We start from the raw sequence: 24,119 nt of genomic DNA, 5'->3' as shown, positions 1-24,119 counted from the left end.
TGAGTGCAGTTCCTACTTGAAAACTTAGATAAATTACACTTTTTCTTCCTATAAGCTATTTAACCTGCTTTAGGCCATTTATTATCTCAGAGATCAACCATATTAACCACTAAGTGCAACTGGGCACTCGCGCCAGTGTCCTGTGGTAGAAGGAATGATTTCAGGCAAGAAGAGAACCTCAAGTAAATATCTCTGCAATTATTATTTTCCACACTCCATTATGCCATATTTATTTTTACTAGTTTTTCCTATGAGATTGCTTCATCTATGATTATTTCAAGATTCTACTTAGGTAAGAAAGAAATACAGTGTTTGGTATAGAGATTTTAGGGCTGTTTATAAAAAGCTTATTAAAATTTTTTCTAGATTATTTTCTGGTTGCTGGAATTATGGGTGATAGACTCTTCTGTATTTTCCAAATTTCTATATAATGTATTTGATTTACTTCCATAATTAGAAAAAAATTATGCATTAAATGGGAATTGTGAATGGTATGAACAATGTTATAATCATCAAAAATATCAATACCAGTAGATTAACTCAGGTGACAAGATAAATTAGTGATTCAATAGTTTGTGCATTTTTATTCTTGATAACTCCCCTTTATCACGTCATAATTTTGGGCTCCTTTGCCTCAGAAGCAAAGCAAAAATTGCTTGCAGCCTGCCTACTCTACTTTTCTCTCATGCAAAAATTTTAGTTTATTGAGACTTTAAAGACCTAAGACTGGGGGAGCCTGGGTGGCTCAATCTGTTTGTTAAGCATCCCTCTGACTCTTGGTTTTGGCTCAAGTCTGGATCTCAGGTTGGGGAAGGCAGGGAGGGAGCCCTGAGCCTGTGGGGAGCTCAGAGTCGGCTTTTCCTCTAGGTTCCCCTCTGCCCTTCCCCCTGCTTTATAAGTAAGTAAATAAATGAATAAAAATTCAAAAAAAATATTTTAAAGACTAATGATTTGAGGGAGAACAGAAGAAAATGGGTCTTTGTGGGGGGAGAGAATGAGCCAAAGACTGTATGGAAGCAAGATCCTTTGTAACTTCCCGTGTTTCACAGTATGCTGGAGCTAAGAACTGGAGGGAAAGTGAAATAATTAGCACATCTGAGTTAGCGATACACGATATACACTGACTACACTGTTTTCTTCTCTCAATTACTGAAGTTTATTTTATGTGTTTCCCATATTTTATATTATAAAGTTTATTTTATATGTTTCCCATATTTTATATGAATCCCTGTCCTGAAGGATGAAAGGTTACTCCAAATTTTGCTGTGAAATAGAGAGAAGGGGAGTCAACACTCAGAGAGGAAGACCCTTTGCTCTTTGATCCTGCTTTTTATTGGTCCTTTAAGATAATTACACCTCTTGAGCACTGTTTCTCAAGCACGTGACCTGACGTGTGACAGGGGTCTTATTGGAACGAGGAGATCTGTTTACCGGAAAGATAGGATATGCTAATCAGCGTGTTCGGTGAGTTCTGCGATACATAGCCTAAGTGACAATGCAGAAGTCTCTTAGGTCACAGGGTGGCGTTTTGGGCTAGGAACGCTTCAGGGAAGGGAACTCCAAGGGCATTCCAAGGGCAGAGTGGTCACACAGGCCTCACGTCGGCATTCCAAAGGCCTAGCACCTCTCAGAAACCTTCCCTGCCCTCAGTGGCCTCCTTGTTACATTTGAGCAAGTCGGGTATTACGGCTGATGTCATGCTCCACATTAACCCCAACATGTTGATACTCTGTGACAAAATATTTCTCACAGTGAATGAAGATCATTTGTGTCCAGATCCCTGAAGATAGTGGTTAAAAATTATGCTGATCACTGAGTACCTCTCAGACTTCTTGACAGAATTTCTGAGAACCAGAAGCTATAATTTAAAAACAGGCTTCCTAAATAGTTTTAATCACAGTTATTTGAAAACTATTATTATAAAGGCAAAACTAATATGTATTAAAGACTTCAATGTTTATAAATTAACATCATATCATCACACATATAATTTTAATACTGAGAGCAAATCTTTCATACTTCTGTCAGTCTAAGAGGAAGTCTTTTCTGGCCCACAGTAAGATGGGAAAATAGGGATAATGCAATGACCGTGAGTGTAACTGAGCGCACACCCTCTCCTTTTCCTTATTCTTGACTCACTGGGGGACTAATTACTATGGACAGGAGGATAATAAATCCTTATGCTACTCCCATTCATATACATCAATTTGCTTCTGTCTAAACTATGGTAAATGTCTTTTTTCTTCCTAAAAGAGTTTTTGTAGAAGAAGGTATCCACAAGGGACAGAGGCTTCAACATTGTACAGCAATAAGCACTATTTCTCATTGGCCCATTGCCCTCTGTAGTTGGGAGAAGGGTCATAGGTGTGAGAGATAACATGTTAGCATCTGCGTGATAGGTGAAATACCCTGGAAAGAATATCATGTATTTAATATGAATCTGGATCATAATGATCCTGAACTTACCCTCAGGTATGGGTTTATGATCACGTAAACATTTTACATGAATTACCCACTAACAACCACACATCAGACTACGGTAATGGAGGGGAAGAACTGATTTTAGAATGAGATTTGATTCTGCAATTATGGATGGAGTTTTCTACCATGGATGTCTCTCAGGAGATGGAGAAACAGGCAGGCTTTGAAATAGTGGGGCATGACTAGGTTCTGAAAGTCAGTCTACAAGGGACTAGATTCGTCTGCAAATCACTTGGTTAAATAGTTTATAATAGCATGGTGGATTTCCTACCCCTCATCATAAAAGAAAAACACTTTTTCCTATCCTCACAGAGTTTAGCAGGGATAGGACTTTTGATTGTTGACAATTTACCTTAATATCTGCATAAACTTTTGCAGAGGAAGGTACATTAACCATAATACAAGCAACATGTATTGATTCCTTGCTATTTTATGTTGTTTTTAGAGAATAGAAAGGGGCCACCTGTTCATTAACCCTATCTGAAATGAGGTGATAGCTTTTTATCATGACCTATTGTTTTTGCCTAAGAGGAAGTATAAAAGTGGCCAAAATCTATCTCTACTTTGTAACCAACTGTCACTTGGTTGTAAGCAAAAACCATTATGGGAAGCCTTGAACTGCTCAGAGTTTTAGAAAACGAGGAGGAAGAGAAGGAGTCATTTTCATTAAGACTAAAGGCCAAAATATATGGGAATGGAACTTGAATGTGTTTAATAAACTGTGTGTTTGTGTGTGTCTGTATAGTGTGGGGGAGGGGAGCAGGGGGGTGGTGATGAGAGGGGAGGGTAAATAATAAAGAAGCACAGCGGATTGGTCTCTGCCTCTGTCTAAAGTTTCACTTAGAAATAAAATTAAAATTATATGATGTCTGAAATTGGCTTTAAAATACTCCCAAAAAAGGATCCCTGGGTAGCTCAGTCAGCTAATCATCCAACTGGAGATTTCAGCTCAGATTGTGATCTGAGAGTCCTGGAATCAGCCCTGCATTGGGTTGCATGCTCAGCAGGGAGTCTGCTCAAGATTCTCTCTTTCTGCCCCTCCTCTCCCTGCTCTCTCTTTTTGCAAACTAATTAATTAATTAATTAAGTACTTTGGGGGGAAATAGTTGTAGAATAGAATAAACAAAATAAGCCAATCCTTTAAAAATTTTTAATTTGTGTGGAAGAAATTCATGCACACATTATTTTATTTTATTCTATTTTATTTTATTCTATTATATTCCTTGCATATATTTGAAAATTATATAATTAAAATTTCATTGTGTTTTATCTTAGGAAATGACACCATCTTTGATATTAGCCAGCTCTAAAACAATGATCTTATTAAAGTACTTTTTTTCCACATTGCAGTATAGAAGAAGCCATATTTACTGTGCAGTTTCGTATTTTTTCTTCTATGCTTAAATTGTCTATGTATCTCCAGGTTTTCAGTAATGTCTTACAAATATATAGCCTTTAATGGGGAGCACAAAGATACAGCACAATAAAGGTTGACCTTTTGCATATCAGTACATCTTTTTTTTTCCAATTTATTTATTTTCAGAAAAACATTATTCATTATTTTTTCACCACACCCAGTACATCTTATAGGCAATTGTAGCATCATTCTAGGGAGGCAATGATCCAGAAATTTTCAACCATAATCAGCAAAGAAGTTGCAGTAAGTGGGAGATGTTAGAAGTGGGAGAATTGAGAAGGAACACTAAAGAAACCTGCCTTAAACTAATCTAGCTAGCCAAACATACAACTCCTTTTGTTCCTGAATATAGTTGAGGAAAATAATCCTTGAGAAGTGTCCGTGGTATGTCTGCCTGTGTCTATGTTGAGTGGTAAGGTACTGTCCTTTCTGTGAAGGACTGACTTTGATTTTGATAGTATTTTTTCCCACCATTTCTATTAAAATGTTTTTCTTTGTGAAGTGATGGGGCTAACATATGGTAGCATGACAATTTTTTTTAATGTTGATTTTATATTGGCCTTCATAATAACTTTAGAATTATTCTCCAAAATTAAAATCTAGGAAGAGAAGATCTAGGAAGAATCTAGTAAGAGATTTGGAGGTCTCAAAAGATTTATTTTTAAAAAGACATTCAAAAGGACACATGCACCCCAATGTTTAGTGCTTTCAACCAGTCTCCAAGTTAATGCTGGTCCCCAGATGCAGGGCACTCTCAGATTGGGGTATTACTTTCCAACCGGTCGCCTCTGGTGGCTCCCTCCCCCTTTTGTTTATCTTCTGATATCAGTCCACTGTTCCCACTCTGCTTTACCTGCCCACTGGCGTCTTCTGCCCCTGTAGAGATCCAGACGTGTATAATTCTGATCTCAGGCTGATTTCATGGGTGATCGGAGTTCTTTGGTAGGTAATCAGCTCACTTTAGGGTACAGGTTGAAAAGGCGCCTCCTCCTACTTCCCCGCCATCTTGCCCCCCCCCGCACCCCAATGTTTATAGTAGCACTGTCAACAATAGCCAAATTATAGAAAGAGCCCAGACGTCCACTAACTGATGAATGGATAAAGAAGATGTGTCATATACATATGTGTGTGGGGTGTGTGTGTGTGTGTGTGTGTGTGTAGTGGCATATTATTTGGTGACCCAAAATAACAAAATCTTACCATTTGCAACAACATGGATAGAAATAGAGTATATAATGCTAAGCAAAATAAGTCAGTCAGAGAAAGACAAATATCATATGGCTTCACTCATATATGGAATTTAAGAAATAAATACACATGAACATAGGGCAATGGAAAGTAAAGTAAAATAAGATAAAAACATAGAGGGAGACAGACCATAAGAGACTCTTAACTATAGAGAACAAACAGGTTTGCCGGAGAAGGGGTGGGTGGGGAGTTGGGGTAATTTGGTGTTGGATATTAAGGAAGGCACTTATTGGGATAAACACTAGGTATTACATGTAAGTGATGAGTTACTAAATTCTACTCCTGAAACAAATTCTACCCTGTATGTTAACTAACTTGAAGTTAAAAAATAATCTAAAAATAAATAAAAATTTTAAAAGGTAGCACAAAGATAGTACACAGAGAAAAGAGCTACCATTAGTAGGTAGGGGGGAGGGGAAGAGGTTGAAAGGATTAGAACGCAGAAGCTTGGAGAAGAATTTCTGTAGAGCTTTTAGGAGGGTCTCAGCAGTTCTAAGACTCATGCCTTGGAATAGAAGATACTGCCTATCGAATGCTTGGTACCTCAGGATCTCAGAGCCAGGGTTTTTGCAAAGAGGGAGCCCAGATTTCTAAGGGAAGAGTTCTACTCAGCTGGAACTTGTACTTCTGAGGGGACATAATGAGACTGTTTGGGGAAATGTGTTTAAAAAAAAAAAAAAAAAAAGGAAAGAAAGAAAAGAAAAGGCTAGAAACTTGAATTAAGTGCTGCTCCCAAACTGAGAAGCTATTGCTGGGGAAACACTATCAGGAGCAACCTGCCATCACAGAACATGGGATGGAAGGATGGGTTTGAAGATGAGAGAAAATAGATTAATTACCAGCATGGTGAATCCCTTCAGCTACACACCACCTCTATTCACTCTTACCATATGCTAGAAAACAATATAACAAAAATAACAATGTTATGCTTTCACCTAAAAGTATTCAATTATCTTTTATACAATAAAGATCTTTTCATCTACTCCCTAAAAAGGGTGACACAAAATCCTATTGGTCATAGATTCCACCGCTAGATATCGTAATTACTCCCCATATTCTGTTCCTACCTCTATATTGCATAATCTAAGACCATATCATAAAGTTAACCATGCACAATGATCCTTAATAAAATAAGAAAGGTAAGAATAATAATGGGAGACAAAGTAATTAGTATACACAAACAGAGTATGCCAAGGAAAACAGGTATAGCTGCTGCAGTATTTTGCTTCATAATAGGTCCTGAAATAATGAGCTGTACAGGTACTGCCTTATAGCATTTGCTGATTACTGTGGTGTAAATATTTCCAAAGGCTGATTTCAAGCTTCCAATGATGTGTCACTGAAGACAGAATGAGAAATGACACACACCATCAGTTCTTGGGGGTCCATATCCACCTGCTCCTGTGCACTCCAGCTTTCATAGTCCTGGAAGTTGATACCTGGCCATGTTGCACTCCTCATGCCATTCAAGCAAGAGGCAAAGGGAGTAGTATACTGGTCACATGATGGATTGGAAATAAACAGGATAAACTGTGGTTGCTGTTACATAGTGGAGGAAAGAAAACTTTCTCTGGAATCTCTGGCCTTCTCGAGGGTTACTTTTCATTGCTTCCATTCCAATCAGTAAAGATAATTACAAAACAAACAAATAAACAATCAAGCAAGCGAAAAACCAAACCAAACCAAACAACAGACAGATGAGGCAGGTCCACTCATGATTCAGATCCTTCAGAAAACAAACATTAAGGTCACTATCACAGAGAGAACTTCAACCAGTTGAGATCCCGACATTAAGTAAAGGGCTTTGGGAATGTGTAATAGATGAAGATCATGGCCTATTAAATTTTGTGTCCCCCAAACCTAATAGAGTTTCAGATGCATTTAAGTGCTTAATAAATATTTGACAACTGAATAAAATTTATCTACCAAGTTAATTATCTAAATTGTCATTAAACCAAGTGCTCTTTTCAGAACTAAATTATCAGATTCATTACTGACTTCAGGTTTGAAATTCCATTGTTTGTTTCCCATAAGTGTGTGTCAAGTGTAACAAAAAAAAATGACTAAATTAACTTTACCGTCCTGATAAAGATCTGAGTTATCCTGATTAGGATGCTTCTCACTTTGCTTTTTCATTATATTGATATAAGGATTCTGGAGAACTACAGACAAAACGTTCACTTTCAACTGACTTTAATAGCAGGTGTGGAGAAATAAAAACCCATTAATTTGAATATTGAGCTCCAAGAAAGAGTAATATCAGTCCACCTGTAATTGATATCATTTGCTGATTCTCAGTACTATCCTTGTCCTTCAAAGCTCCCCCAAAGGCTGCAGGGCAAGAACGCCAAAAGCCATACTTCCCAGACTTCTTCATGAGCTGGGAGATGGAGGTGAGAAAAAGGGAGTATTCTGTGGTAGCTGCAAACAGGTGTGTGGGCATCAGCAGGCAGGCAGAGATGAGGATTTTCAGCAGGCATCCGAATTTTACCTATTACCAAATTCAGTGTTCTGTGCCTTTGAGGTCATTCATGGGAGCTTCCAGAAGCTTCCTGGAGTCCTCCTGAAAATAACCCACACAGGTACTGCAGGCAGCTGAGGTCACTGGTGATGATCTTCAAATTCTCCCATTATTTCCCTGTTTCTTAGAAGGGCCTTTTCTGCCCTCCACATCTAGAAAAGCCTCTAGTTAACCCATTTAAAAGTCTTTTCTGTATCACATTAATCTAGAATGACCTCTGAATGACATACCATTCTATCTTTTTTCCTCACTTTTTTCCTCATAAGGGATGTAACAGAGATGGGTGAAGCACAAAGAGGCAAAAAAGAAGGTAGCAGAGAGCAATATTTGCTGATTAGTCTTTGAAATTCATGCAGATTTCCTAGTACCAGGATCCTTAGAGAAGGATCAGATGAACATTGGTCAGAAAATACTGAAATACAGTATTGTTTTATTAGTCACTTTCAAAATTACTTTTAATGCTACCATATTGTAATTCTAGGAACCAACAAATAGCAACTAAAGAGTGGGCGTTCCGAACCATTATGGAATGATTATTAAATGATACAAAATGTCATAGAATAATAGAGGCAATCATATCGATAGCTTACATTAGCACGTTAAAATTTTTCAGGGTAAAAAGCCTCCATAATTTTTTCATAAAACATTCACTATAGAGACATTATTCTATAATTACATCTACCCTTACAATTATTTTCAAATGATATAAAATTATCAGTAAGCAGATATAAAACACACTGGAATATTTCATATATGCAAGACTGTATGCTATGAATATACTTTGGGACATAACAAAGAGTAATTTACATGTTCCATATTTCACAGAGAGCCTCAGGGTCATTCTTAATCCCTCCGTTCAGTAGCTGTAGTTTCTAACTCCAAAATATACGTAAAATCTACTCCTTTTCATCTACCTTACAGTCACACTGGGTAAGCAATCATCATCTCCCCCACACCTGCCTTACTCCTGTTTCTACACTTCTCCCCACCCCACCATCAACAACTCAATCCACACTCAGCACAGAGTATGGTTTTAAAACATAAATCAGATCATGACAATTTACCTGTCATACAACTTTCGGGGCTTCTTCCTTTCATGATAAAACCCAAATACCTCTGTCCAGCATAGTCTTCTTGCAAGATAGAGCTTCTGCCTAATTCCCAAGCCTTATCTGGTTCATACTATATGCTTTCCCTCCCGGTGCTCAGCAATCCTGCCCTCCTGGCTCTACCTCCCTTCTCTGCTCTAGCTTCTTGCATTTGCTGTTCTGTCTCCCTGGTAAACTACTTTCCTACTGCTTTTTGTTGTTGTTGTTTTCCTTTTTCTTTTGAAGAATTCCATTTTATTTTATTTTATTTTATTTTATTTTATTTTATTTTATTTGACAGAGAGAGAGAGATCACAAGTAGGCAAAGAGGCAGGCAGAGAGAGAAGGGAAAGCAAGTTTCCTGCTGAGCAGAGATTCCCAATGTGGGGCTTGATCCCAGGACCCTGGGACCATGACCTGAACTGAAGGCAGAGGCTTAACCCACTGAGCCACCCAGGTACCCCCCTTTTGAAGTCTTTCAAATTTATATAAAAGTTGCCAGATAGTATTAAGAGCTCCCATATATCCTTTTCTCACATTAGGACACTTGCTTTCATAAGCACAGTAAAATCATCACAATCAGGAAATTACCATTGATTAAAACTGCTTAAATATTACCATCTAATTCACAAACCCCATTTGAATTTCAATGATTGTCCTAATAATATGCTTTAAAGGACTAAGATCCAATCCAGAATTTATGATATACTTATTGGACATGTCTCATCAGACTTTCAAATCTGGAACAGTTCCTCAGGCTCTCCTTATATTTCATATCTTTGACAGGTTTAATGAATACAGGCCAGTTACTATGTAGGATGTTTTATATTGATTTGTGTTCTCCTTAATACATTGTATTAGGAAGTACACCATGGTTAATTGTATTCCTGATGACGCTAACTTTTACCATTTGGTTAAGATAGTGCCAGATTTCTCCACTACAGAGTTCATTACTTAATGTATTTGTTAATAACTTTGAAGTATTTTATAGAAAAATACCTTGAGATTCTATAAACATTGTGTCCCTCATTAATGTTTGCATCTATTTATGATTCTTATATGAACTATTTGTATGATGGTTTTCAAATGCTGATGTTCCAATTCCAGTGTTGCTTTTACATATATTAGTTATCGTTCTACTTAAAGAACTTGCTGTTTCTGTAATTTAATACATAATTATTTTTGTATAGATAGAATTTGAACTTCTGTTTTACTCAAAATGTTGACAATTGTTACTATTGTTATTTGTTTTTTTTTTCTTTTTTTTCCAATTTATTTATTTTCAGAAAAACAGTATTCATTATTTTTTCACCACACAGTGCTCCATGCAAGCTGTGCCCTCTATAATACCCACCACCTGGTACCCCAACCTCCCACCCCCCCGCCACTTCAAACCCCTCAGACTGTTTTTCAGAGTCCATAGTCTCTCATGGTTCACCTCCCCTTCAGATAGAGGAGAATTTGAGTATTTGTTTTGATACTCAAATTCTCCTCTATCTGGTCACTGGAAGCGTCTGCAGAGGGGTTGCTGTATCTTTTTTTTTTTTTTTAAGATTTTATTTATTTATTTGACAGAGAGAAATCACAAGTAGATGGAGAGGCAGGCAGAGAGAGAGGGAAGCAGGCTCCCTGCTGAGCAGAGAGCCCGATGTGGGACTCCATCCCAGGACCCTGAGATCATGACCTGAGCCGAAGGCAGCGGCTTAACCCACTGAGCCACCCAGGCGCCCCGAGGGGTTGCTGTATCTTTTCGACTGATCTATGTCATTCTTAGAGCACTTCCTCGTTCCTAGCCCAAGGAGTTGACCTGAGCTCATCTTGCTTCTTCCCTACACAATCCGGGAGTCAGCCACTTCTTCAAGATCCCTTCAATCATTTTAGTGGAGAATAGTATTTAAATATAAATAGTATAAATAATTCACACACACACACCACACACACACACACACACATATAGTATAAATAGTATTTATAAACCAAGGTCTGGGTGCTAGTTGTGGTCCTTTCAAATGGGACATCAGTATTCATTGGCTGGTCAGTGGAGAGAATTGGGAAATACATATGTGTATATACATACACACGCACACATATATGTGAGCATATATTTCTACACCTACTTCTCTACAATTCATTTTTTTTAAAAGCATAATTTCACATTACAATTCTATCCTCCCCTTTCTATGCTGGTAACTCCATTTTTTTTAAACAGTGTGGATCTTTATTCCCATTATCCTTGATTTAGTTGCTCATTTCTCCTCCCCACTGTATTCTATCTACCTGTCTTCCAGCAGTGCTGGCTAAAGCTCAATGCCTACAAGGGAGAAAAAAGGAGGGTGGGGGGAAGAAAGAAAGAGGAAACCTCACCATGTCTTTTAACCATTTCGGTATCATTCTTAGGTCTTAGTACAAATCCAGCCACCCTTTACAATGGTCCTTTCCACGCAGGGGCACACTGGTCACAAGTAAAAATACAGAAAGATGGCCTATCTAGTTTTTGTAAACTCTTATTTTTTTTTTAAGTGTGTCCACTTTTTCATGCTTTATTCTAGCCAACTGGCTAGAGTCTCAGGTTCTTGAGACCTGATCTGCCACTTACTAGCATTGTGAACTTGGGCAACCGGTTTTAATCCTTAAGTATAAAAAGGTGATCATAGTATTAGGATGGCTAACACAAACAGATATCATGAAGAATAAATGAGACCAGAACTGTAAAATTCTGCTGTCAGCTCTACTTGGCATGTAGCAAGCACTTCATCAAAAAACGCTGTTTATTGTTGCTGAAATATATTTGGGTAAGATTGTTATTGATATTAACTTCACTTTATCTTAATACCAGCATTAACACTCCAGATTTATGTTCTTCAAGAACATAAACATTTGTGTCCCCCAAATCATATCTTACACAGCCACCATTGAAGTATCTATACATTTTTAAAGAAACATTATAAATGTATATCAACATTACATACCTATCAACACATTATACAAAATAATGAGAATAGGTTTATTTTCTAGACTATCTATTACAAAAAGGTACTATCTATTTTCAAAGATGTTTCATGGCATTCTACACACTAACACACACACATACACACACGAGTAAATATGCAAACAAGGATGGAAATTGTCTAGTATATTTTAACTACTTATATTTTGATTTTTTAAAAAAAAGTGTTTTCAAAATAAATATCCAGAATTGTTATTGGAATATCAATACATTATGTCAGTTTTCTTGAGAGTTTGCTTTCATTGAGGGAAACAAGATTTTTTAATGATTGTTTATTTGTATTTTGTTTTTAAGAATCAATTATGTTCATCTTTTCGTATTTTTAAAAAAGGTTTTATTTCTACATAGAAATAATAAAATTTTTTTTCTTTAAGTTTACAAGGCAATAGAGGTGTAAAACATAAAGCTTCAAGCCATAAAAAACAAGATTTTTACATAAACATACACCTTCCAAAGCACCAATTATTACTGTCAATTTACTGGGACATAATGTGAATAAAAATATTTCAAACCTATTGATACAGAAATGTACTACTGCCCTCTTATGGAATATCCTTGAATGACAGTAAGTGATTTTACACCTCTCTTGAAGTAGAAATAAAAAATATTTTAAAAATATGATTCAATTCATTATATTCCATTCTACTCATGTCATGTTTTGTTAGTTTCCTGACCACAACACATTTCAAAAACTTTATTTGTATGATTTTCTTTTCCCCTAATCAATGCAGAATTTCTACAAATCTCCTTCTCACATAGTATCCTTTTGAGTTTGTATCAGAATTAGGCTAGTATATTTAATGGAAAACTGAAATATAATACTTGACCATCTAATTTTGAGGGTGGCTGAAAATACTCATTTTAATGTTTAAATCCTAGCTGGTCAAGATGGCTAGTTAATCCAGATGGAAAAACTGGCACAGTTTTTGTTGAAAATAATAATTATCACTATATAACACGTACTGTTTGATATGTATTGTTCTAGGTACAAAGCGTTCTAAATGTATTAACTCACTGCATTCTCACATCAACCTTGTGAGTTAGTGCTATTATCATTCATAATTTACAGGTGAAAAAAAGGATGCAAGGAGATGTGAATTATTCAAGGTCACTTGGGGACTAAGTATCAGGGCTGGCATCTAAACCCTGGCAACTTGCTTCCCTGTGTTGAATGTCAAAACTCTACTGGTTCTCTGTGATCAAGATAATTTATATGAAGATCTGATACATTTATCAATGATCCCTGAAATCACCCAGAAATCGTCAGCTCATCTCTGTTTAGAACATTTTAATGAGCTTGAACAAATTGAGTGGGTCAATGAGATGATCGTGTTTAATAAGCGTGTGGACATTCAGATATGTGTTTATTCTCCTCTAATGCTTCTTCCTCTTTCAATTTCTCCTCCTCTCCTATTCCTCTTTCCTTTAAAAAGGGGAAAAAAAAAATAATGTGCATGTCGTTTCTGTGCCAAGCACTGTGTAGCTCCAGGAAATATAATTCTAAATAAAACAAACGTCTAACCTCTGGGAATTTGTTAGCTAATGTGGGAAACAGAGAATTTGAATATAATATCATGAGCGCTGTTCCAAGGGTAAGGAGAGCACGCAAACAGGGCAAACAAATCCACAAAGGAAAATGCTTTTTACACGGGGAACTGAAAGATGTGTCAACGCTAGCCAAAGACAAAGGGAGAATGGGGAGGAGTAGAGAGCAATCTGGATACACAGAACAATATGTGCAAAGAAATGGGTTCAAAGGGATTTAGAACACTCAAAGAAGCACAACTAGAGTGATTGTACATGACCACAGGGTAGAACGTGCTAGGGAAGAGATGAGCCGGGGTAAGGCAGAAACTTATTATGGAAAATCAGGTCTACCATCTTAAGCAGTTTGTAAATTATCCCACGTATCTTAAGTACAGAGCCTTAGAAGGACTTTTAAGAGAGTCATCAGACCAGAATCACACATTAAATGTTCTCGTTATCTGCATTTTTCCCCGAAATTTGAAGGAATATGGTGAGACCTATATTTTAGTATTACTCACAGCCATGTTAGACTTACATTTCACCTGGGAGCCTGAACCTAAATGAACACCGTTCCACCTTCTCTGCTGTGGCTTGAACTGTGTCTCCCCAAAAGGTATGTTGATGTACTAACCCGTGGTACCCATAAATGAGACCTTATTTGGAAATGGGGTTTTCGAAGATCAAATCAACTTAAGATGAGGTGTTACTGAATCAGGGTGGGCCTGAATCCAATAGGACTGGTGTCTTTACAAGAAGAGAAGATACACAGACACATGAAGACAGAATGTCCTGTGATGGAGAAGAAGGCAGAGATCTCAGTGATGCATCTTTGTCCAGGAACACCGAGCATTGCCCAACACTGCCAGGAAAAGTGTGGGACGGACTCTCCTCTAGAACCGTCAGACTTGGAGCTTCCAGAACTATAAGAGAATACAATTCTGTTGTTTTAAGCCACCCAGTCTGTGGTACTTTGTTTTGGCAGCTCTGGAAAATGAACATACTCTCCTTCCTAGTTCTGCCTGTATACTGACTTCATTCCAGGAGCACACAGAGCCCTACAGAATTCACCAAGGGATAGGCAGTTGTCTTAGGAGAAAGGACCCTCATTGTATCTTGCAAGGCATTTTTACATAGTATTTCCCCCTCTCTGAATTTTCTATACAGTTCTCTATTTAGGTAAATGCAATGATCCAAGCAGTCATGTTTCATAAGTCTTGTGTCTTCTCATTCAAGCAGTCATGTTTCAGAAGTCTTGTGTCTTCTCATTTGCCTGCGAAGATAATAATAGTGTACGAAGAAGTATTCCCTGGTCATACGATTCTCAAGAGTTTGGAAGGACACAGATGAGATATTGTGGATGGGTGAGGTTGCACACTGGCAGCCTGGTGCAGAATCTGGCGCCCAGACACGTTATTCCATTAACACGTGTGAATCTTATTTTTCTTTTAAACAATCATTTGGAATGAATTTAGACAAGTAGTCCAGTCCCTAGCATTTCCTCCTACTCTCTAGGTTATAAAATTTGCTTAATTTGAAGTTTCTGAGTTTGTCACCATCTACCTTGCTTTCCATGGATGTATCTGTCATCTGGCTATGCTTACGCTAAGAGATGGCAGAGAGGGTTGGCATTGATCTGGTTTTAAGCCATTGCAAAGATGCCATTGTTTCTTCCATACGAAGGAGATTTGGTATCCCCGTTCACAAAGTTTTGATCCCTCAGACCTCATTGTCTCCTTTAAGTCTTAGCTCCCGTTTCTTCCCTGGGTCTCTGACTTCTATTCGACTTGGAGGCCACATCTCCTATACCCAGCGCTTCATTCATTGGTTGGATCTTATAACTTATTCTGTACCTATAATTTGGCGGTAATTTACACACGGCAGAGGCTTGGAAAATGTATTTGGAATGGAAGAGAAGTATGTAATGCGTTGGCCATCTCTAAATAAAAAGGAGTAATTTGTTTTGGCATCTCAAGTCTAGTATTACACATAAGAAAAATAGGGGAAAACGTAATATATGGCTTGATTCTTAGGGATTCTCAAAAGCTTCAAGTTTATAAGGATCATCTTCAGCCTTTGAAGAATGCCTGAGTTCTAAGGCTCGTTGCATCTGGGCCAGCAGCGGTCCTGAACATTGCATCTCATTATCTTTTTTCATTTTCATAATAGCCATTCGTGGTGGATATTGTTACCAATCCCACTTTACAGATAAGGGAACTTATCAAGAACGGCTTGATAAGTTGTTCAGAGTTATGTAACAATGAGTGATAGAGCTTATAGTAAGAAAAAAATCTGACTCCAGGACCAAAGTGTTCTTATTGTGTGTGTGTGTGTGTGTGTGTGTGTGTATCCATCTATCTATCTATATCTATATAAATATCTATTATCTATATTATATAGAGAGAGAATTTGCATATAACCTCTTGTAAACTCGGAATTCATATTTTTTAATAAAATGTTACCCAACCTAAAAACAGAAAAAAAAGTGGAGCTGCTTTAATTGAATAGAAGAGGGGGATGGGATTGAGTAGAAGCTCTATCTACTCCCTCCCTAGGTACTAGGGGCTCCATAGATTAAAAGTGGAACTGATTTAAGACTGTACTCACCAGAGGGAGCACCTGAGTGGCTCAGTTGGCTAAGTGCCACACCCTTGGTCTCAGTTCAGGTCTTGATCTCAAAGTCATGAGTTCAGCCCTGTGTTGTGCTTCATTCTGGGCATGGCACCTACTGAAAGAAAGAAAGAAAGAAAGAGAGGGAGAGAGGGAAGGAAAGGAAAGGAAAGGAAAGGAAAGGAAAGGAAAGAAAGAAGGAAAGAAAGAAAGAAAGAAAAAGAAAGGAAGGAAGGAAGAAAGGAAGAGCAGGCTGTATTTTCTAGCAGCCGCCCCTGGGAGTGGAGCTAAAACCTAAAACTTTCTAATTATTTATTCACTGACTGATGATAAGAGTTAAGGAAAAGAGGACAGAAAAGTGCAGGAGTTCACTACGGCCTCAAAGTGGACAAAGTAAGAGGAAAGACCCTGGGAAGACTTGGTCGGCTTTAAACCTCAGTTAAAACTATACAGATCGTCCCAGAATTATGATGGTTTGACTTATGAGGGTTCAGTTTATGATGGTTCGACTTTATGATGTTGCAAAAGCCATACGCAGTCAGTAGAAACCACACCTCTACTTCTGAGCTTTCTCCAAGCTCGTGATACATAGTGTGATACTGTCTTTTGTGATGCTAGGACGTCACTGTCCACCACGGCTCCCGGTCAGCCACGTGATCCCGAGGGTAAACAGCTGACACATGACCACGCTATACCCCTACAACAGTGTTGTTTTTCACTGTCAGTACGGTATTCAATAAACTACATCAGATATTCAATAGCTTATTGTAAAATAGACTGTGTTAGAAGATTTTGCCCAACTGTAGGTAACTGTAAGTTTAAGTTAGGCTAGGCTTAGCCATGATGTTCAGTAGGTTAGATGTATTCAATGCATTTTTGTCATGATATTTTCAACTTACAATGGGTTTATCAGGATGTAACCCCTTCATAAGTCCATTCATAAATATCTGTAAATACCCAGCTTAAATGGTGTTCATAGAGATTAGGATGCAATAGGTAAGTTCTCTCTACCTAGCTGCCCAGGTCTCTCTATATCAGAGCTCTTACCTGGAACGTTCACACTTCACTGTTCCAAAAGCCTAACTATAATTTTCAGTAGCTAAGTCTCTAGACTTTCAAATCCCTATTACCTAAAATATACTGTGCTTCATAAAACATGAGTAATGGGTGCGAGCTACTTTTCCAGAATTCCATAGGTTCTGCTAAGCACTAACCCTGCTCTCAATTAGTTCCCATGTGGTTTTTAAGACGAAGCTGCTGTTAGGGCTACACTCTAATGTGACAGCTCCTAGTTTTCCTTTGTGTGAAACCAGCTGGACAGATCTGAAACCTGGACAGCACAAGGCTCCAACTCAGCCTTGAGAGTTAATCAATAAGAGCAGACAAGGCTGCCATGCCTGGCTGATCAGCGAAGGGCATCACAGCATGGGAAAGGGAAGCAAAGTCCCACAGTCTGTTCATCCATCTAGTGCACACCAGGAAGCTCTTCTGCCAGAAACATTTCCCTCTTTTCTCTGAAACGATCAGAGCTGACTGACTCGTCTTTCTCTAATGATATCACATAGGAAATGGTTTTTTTTTTTTTTCTATTAAAAGACAAAGACTCATTCGCAGATAAATTACTGTTCGCTCTGATGACCGGAACAGCGATATAAAGACAGATTCAGAATTTTCAGACTATTGTTAGATAATGATCAGCATTATTTTTATTCAGAAATAGGACCGTTTAATGCCAAAAAATATTTCCTCCCCATTACAAGAACTTCCTTTGTGCCCTTGACGTCAAGTCCCTGAAATTACGTAATTATAGTAATGAAATATTTGTGTCTTAATCATATACAGCTATTGAATTCCCGTGAGACAAACTACTTGTGAAATTCCAAGTACTTTTTCATCTAAATAGTGGCAAAATCTCTCAACTAGAGCTTGTCAGCACTATATGCATTACAAAGTTTACTTCTGTGATAAGAATAATAAAAAAAAAGTGATGCTTCTATCACTCCCATTCTGGAGGTGTTTTGTTTACTCTGCCTAAAAATAGAGAAACAGTCTTAAAAGTCTTATCTGGAAAAGTTACAAATGCAAAAACTTAAAAAGCTTCAAAAAATTCAAGTTTAGGATGTGGACTACTGTATTTTCTAAAACAATACAGAAGGTAAATTAACCACAAAGTGATGGCAAAAAGTGTGTGCTGTTTTGCTATTGTAATTCATCTGTAAAACTCAAGAGGAAGGCAGCTCCATCTACTTGTTTTGGTTGGGGTTTGTTTGAATATAAATATTTTATGAAGAGGTGGGAAACAATGAAAAGTGGAAGAGTTTTGGATGAGAAAGTGCTATTTTTAATGGATGTGAGTTACAAGCTAAAAAGTAAAAATAAAATAGATAATACATTCCATATCACGATAAAGTGTGCATTATGTAAATAATTAGATTTATTCTATTAAATCTAAGTCTCAGATTCCGTTTATCAGTGACCTCACTTGGCTAAAGTAATGGGGAATAGACTGTCTTATCTGGAATGGCTGGTTGGTGAGCTGTTTGGTTGTCCTCATTGATACAGCACTACTTCATACAGTAACCCGGAAAAAAGGATTGAGGCAATTCAATCTCATATGATTATAAAAGGCTGAACTGAATGGCTGATTCTACCTAACACTGTATTTAAAAACTATGTAATGGATAAACTTTGATTTGATTAGTTAATCCAAGAGATTGGGCCATCCAGGTTCCCTCTTGCTCAGAGAGGGCATCTTCTTTGTTCAGTTCTGTCAGACATTGACTTAACTGACCCTAAGTGATCTCAGATTGATCCTTTTAATATTTATTCAAATTAAAGCAGAGTTTTAAAATGAAGGGGTGGGGAGACGACATAATCCTGACAAGAAAGAGATACCCCCGCTCTAGGGAAAATAAATCTAGACCAGGCATCTGCCCGCATGAATTCTGTTGACCTGGTCTGTGAGGTGGGTGGAAGCCAGAAATGAGCAGATCAGGTAAACACATGGCCGCCATGCTTGAAAATGCTTTACTCAATCTTTACAAATTGGTGTACACTAGAGTATTGTGTTCTGCCTTTTTGCTTTTCATAAGCGTCCCCTTAAAGAACAGTAAAATGACATATTTTTGCAACTCTTTGAAAGGCTTTTTCTAAAGAAAATTGTATTCTCAGAAACATAAATGCCACTCTCTTCTAAAATCTTTATCTTCCTTACTTCGTGACGTAGGCCACGGGGCGGGGTAGGGGCGAGGAGAGGAGGGAGAGCAGCTGGGCTACCACCACTAATCTCCAGGGCCTGGTTCCTTATACTTACATGGCACCACAGTCCTCATTGCATGGGTCCTACAGGGCATGGTTTTTGCTGTTCATGGTGTTTTTATTTTTGTTGCTATTGGTGGTTGTGGTGGTGGTCTGGGTGTGTATCTGAAGATGGCTCTGGGAATGACAGGGGTATTAAAGCAAGAGCAGAACCCAGAGGCCATTGACCTTAGGACAAGATAACACCCCAGTTTTATTACCTCCACATGATCGGCATTCCACAGGCAATGTTTTAGGTGGGAACATATGTCTGAATAAGCAGACAATCAGCCAATTTTGAAGTCAGTCATTTGATGAAAAACAACATATGAAACAATTTGCTTCAGTGCTAGTTATGAAAGTAATATGTTATACTCAGTAATGACTAGCTTATGGAAAGTATTATCGTAAATATTTCCAGTAGTTTTCTAGAGTTTTATGGGGGGTTTTTTTGTCAAAATTTTACAGCTTAAAAAATTTGCAACTAAAATTTATGGGAAAACCCATATAATTGGTATTATTTTATTCATATTTAATCGACACAGATATGGGTCTTTTGGGGGGAGTGTTCAGGAAGCAGTGACCTGAATAGTCTCAAAAGGAGAAAGATATTTCACTCTTCAAAGCATTTTTTAAATTATGATGTCCAACTTCTATCCACCTAAATTATTTTTCTCCCCGGTTATCACAATTGCAGCATCTTCATTTTCATTCTGCTTGATTGAAGACAATTAGAGTTCATATTTACTTGTCCTTCTTTTCATCTCCTTCATACCCACGGTTCCTAACCAATAATGCACATTAGAATAAGTTAAAAAAAAAAAAAAAAGTCACGTCCTGCATCCAATCCCAAAAGAATTCACATTTACTAGGTTGGAAATATGTCTCTAAAAAGGTCACAAGAAACTCTAAAGCATAATTATAGTTAAGAAACACTGCATTTTAATCTAAAACGTTCTGGATCACTTGTCCATCTGAAGATGCATAATGAAAGCAACTCTTTCCTTTAAAAAATGCACATACACATAAACACATGGAAATGAAAAAATGCTTTCATAAAATCATATCCTAAGACTTGCCTGAAACTAAGTTGCCCGAAACTACTAGACTCCCACCTTATGATTCAAATACCTAACAGTGAGTACTTCTTCTCCCCTTACTTTTTTACCCACTGTGAAGACTCTGTTAGCCCTATTGTCACACTCCCCAGCCGCCTTTCCATTTGAAGGTAGACAACATTTGACTACATTACATCCAGGTACAATTTAGGCCAGAGTTTACAAAAGTAGTGGAAAGTAACACAAAAACAGGGATAGCTCATGTGCACTACTGTTTATTGATTAAATACTACACTGCTTGGGAAAGGGAAGAGGGGTCTCCCTAACAAAGAGGAGAACAATAAGGTAAAAATGAATGGTTCACACTAATTACAATAGTGCCTTGGCTTAGTACTAAGAATAGGGTAAATTCTTGGTGGAGAGATGCTCAAAGAAAAGGGAACAAACGAGTAAATTAAGGAAGAGCTGAAGAACTAAGTAAGCAGAAAGGAGAGAAGACCTTATTCTTTTCACTGTCTCATCTCATTGGCCTTGTAAGGGCATTAGAAACAATTTGGCTTCTCTTCCATCACACAGGATTCCTGCATGCTTCACATTACTGTGTGAACAGAAGGAAGGAGGTCCATTTGCCAGTGGAAGGCAGGTATCCAATCTGTAGATTAATAGCCCATGGTGAGAAGGAGCCCAGAGAGATAGTGCTATTTGACAGTCTTTAGACATGATTAGCTAAAGGCCAGCAGGTAAAGTAAGTATTTGCTACAGACTTTTTAATATTGGGAAAACTTATAAAAAATAGTGCTTCAACACAAAAATAATATTCTTTCAACTTCTGAAATAATGAGGCAGACCTATGTGCCTTCACATGAAGCAATGTCCAGGATACAGAGATAAGTTAGATCCAGAAGACAGAACACAGAATGCCGTTATTTGTGTGATGCGTATACACAGAACATTGCCAAAAGGATACATAAGATACTGGTAATGGTGGTTGCCTTTAAGGATGGAATTGGGTGGCTAGGAGAAAGGCTGGGAGGGAAATTCACTCTACACCAAACTGTTATAATTTCTGAGCTTTATGAAATGTACACACATTGCCTATCAATGAATATTTTTTAATCTTAAATGATACAAAATATAATATTAATATGTAAAAACAAAACCAAAAGTTTTAGTCACCAGTGGAATTATATTTAAAATGCTGTGATGTTGTCTGATAACATAGGTCTCTGGCAGACCAAACGTATTTGGCCAAAAATACATTAATGGATATGGTGTGTGTACTACCTTCCCTATTTTGCTGTTGTCTTCATTGTGATTTTTTAAATGTGACGAATATAGCAGTAGGACAGTTATAAATCAAAGCCTTTTACTGAGATGGGAGTCAGTTGGAGTTCTGCTTCATCCACTTTCATGGATGCCAACAGTTTCATAAAAAAGAAATCATCATAATTTCTTACACTTCAGACATAATACTGACTCCACAAGCAGTCAACTGTACACATGGTCTCCTAGGAGACTACTTTTTCAAGAACTATGAGACTACGTTAGAACACCATTCAATCATAGTACTTTACTTCCCTTTTGTCTCTGAAGTAGTGGTAACTCTATTAATCAATCTATTAATCCCTCTTGGAATGCAATGATTAATTATTACACAATGCCTAAGTGCTGGCTGAAATGCAAGATAATCCAACTCAGGTGATACAAGAAAAATCAATGTGGAAAACAAACATCATTTTTAAGTTCATTTATTTGTAGCTTAAAATGTAATGCCATACAATCTTAACAATCACTTAAAAAAGGATTTATATTTGCATAAAACAGAAGCAAAACAGAAAGATTTGAAATAAAATGCCATCTTGCTTCAAGTTTTCAAATCAGTACTTAGAGTACTAATATACATCTATATACATTGCAAGTATATATAAATATACTATGAGTAATCTTGAAACCACAATAAATATCAAGTAGGTTTTTAGGCACATGGCATAGGAAAATGCAGAATCTGCATAATTCTTGAGAGTGCTGAGTGACTCATTCTTAGATCATTTTCACACATATATTTTACACAAAATATACAACCATCGCACACATGATCCCCAGTCACCTTCAAATCTAAACTGTCATCCAGCATTAGTGCCTTCTTATTCTTTGATACTATTGCTCTATACAGCTATTACATAAGAAAATATTTTGCAGTTTTCTTCAGTTAATTGCCTAAGAAGGTCTCAATGCTACCAAAATAAGTACAGCCTATCTACACAATATATTCACGGAAGTGTGCTTAGAGGCACCAACTTACAGAACTGTTCATTGTAATACTGGGAGTTACCCTCAAGGCAAACGTAAATTTTAAATTATGCCATTTTTGAATTGCCAATATTATTAAACCAGAAATTATTAGAAACTGAGGTAACGCCTGTGTTTTTTTTTTTTCTTTTGAGATAGAAATGCTTGAAAAAACACCAGAAGTATTTTTAAAAATTCTGACAAGTCTGGACCTCAGTCACTACAAGCTCTGTCTGCAACTCTCTTTCTGCGCAAATGTAAACCGAAGAATCCGAAGGAATGCTCTAGTTGAATGTACATGTACTTAGGATTAAAGATCACAGCCAAGGAACACCTGAGATCGCCCTCTGGTAAGTGAAGCCTAATGCTTCTCTTAGTAGAGCCAATGTTCATTGATAAAAATGAACCAAATAGAGCCCACTGATATTTTCCTCCCAGCTACAAGTCAGATTCTGGCATATCCGGCATATCTGCCATCAAGTACCCTATTCCATATCGTCCATTGGGAGCAGTATCCAGAGTAGGTGATCCACTCTGTTTTCGGTAAATATTTTTACCAAAATTTGGAGATGACATCTCGCTGGGTATCTTCCCATGAATGAGGCTTGCATCATCTCCCTCTAAGTTTACAGGCTCTTTCAGGACCCTTCCTCTCTTATAGGTCACAGATGCTAAATTACCAGAACTATTGTCTATTAGGTTGCAGTGACGAATGACAAAGACGGCTGGGACAGGGAGAATGGCCAGGACCATCAGCAAGATACAGACAACTAGTCCCCATGTTGGATAGCTCAGAAATTCTTCAGATGCCTGTCAAAGCCAAAAAAAAAAAAAAAAAAAATCATTATTGACGATCTTGCTCTGTAAGTACATGAAAAAAAAATTATATTTGTCTCAGGTCTATAAGCAAAGAGTCTTGTGATATGCTCTGACCAACAGAACGCTGCAGATCAACTTTAAAGGTGAGGCTTTACAGGCCTTGTGAGTTCTGCCTCTGTTCTGTGGGAAGTTGCCCTGAGTCCATGATGCTAGGAAGAAGCCAAGAATAAAAGATTACATAGAGAGTGACTGGCCCTCTAAGTTCAGTCAACGGTAGGAGTTAGCTCAGGTAAAGCCTAGAAAAGAATGACCCAGTTCACCTGCGGAACGCTGAGAAAAATAAATGAGCACTGCTGTCAGTCATTAAATTACATGGACCACACTGTCTAAAATCTGAAAATCTAACTCTGGAAGCACACCTCATCCCAAGGGCTATAGGAAGGGTTAACAGACTTGTTAATGCCCCAGTCGTGAATTTAGTTGTTATATAGAGTTATTGACCATAGAACAGTTCAAGGTCAGAGATCTCTCTGAAAAATAAGCATTCTGGAGGAATGGGGTGGCTGGGTGATGGACATTGGGGAGGGTATGTGCAATGGTGAATGCTGTGAATTGTGTGAGACTGGTGAATCATAGAGCTGTACCCTGAAACAAATAATACACGGTATGTTAATAAAAATAAGCAATTTTTTAAAAATATAAGCATTCTAATTTTATAACAATATGTATCTTTATTATGAGGTAGCTAATGCATCTTGAA

At 37.6% G+C, this 24,119-nt stretch overlaps 1 protein-coding gene and 1 pseudogene across 2 annotated transcripts in view; both read right to left on the bottom strand.

Annotated features, from left to right (window-relative positions):
- Nucleotides 1-15,086, bottom strand: part of LOC122890876 — a 77,069-nt pseudogene extending 61,983 nt beyond the window's left edge.
- A 6,897-nt stretch (nt 15,087-21,983) lies between these two features.
- SLC6A15 (solute carrier family 6 member 15) overlaps nt 21,984-24,119 on the bottom strand; it is a 44,702-nt gene continuing 42,566 nt past the window's right edge. For both annotated transcript variants that reach the window (XM_044227288.1, XM_044227287.1), the window contains one exon: nt 21,984-23,350. In XM_044227288.1, the coding sequence (XP_044083223.1) occupies nt 22,979-23,350 (372 nt within the window). In that variant the 3' untranslated portion in view covers nt 21,984-22,978. The remainder of the gene's footprint in view (nt 23,351-24,119) is intronic.

Source organism: Neovison vison, chromosome 12 (genome assembly GCF_020171115.1).
Source record: "Neovison vison isolate M4711 chromosome 12, ASM_NN_V1, whole genome shotgun sequence".
NCBI classification, from domain to species: Eukaryota; Metazoa; Chordata; class Mammalia; order Carnivora; family Mustelidae; genus Neogale; species Neogale vison.
Note: the sequence above shows the minus strand (reverse complement) of the source record. Positions and strands in the feature narration are given on the sequence as shown.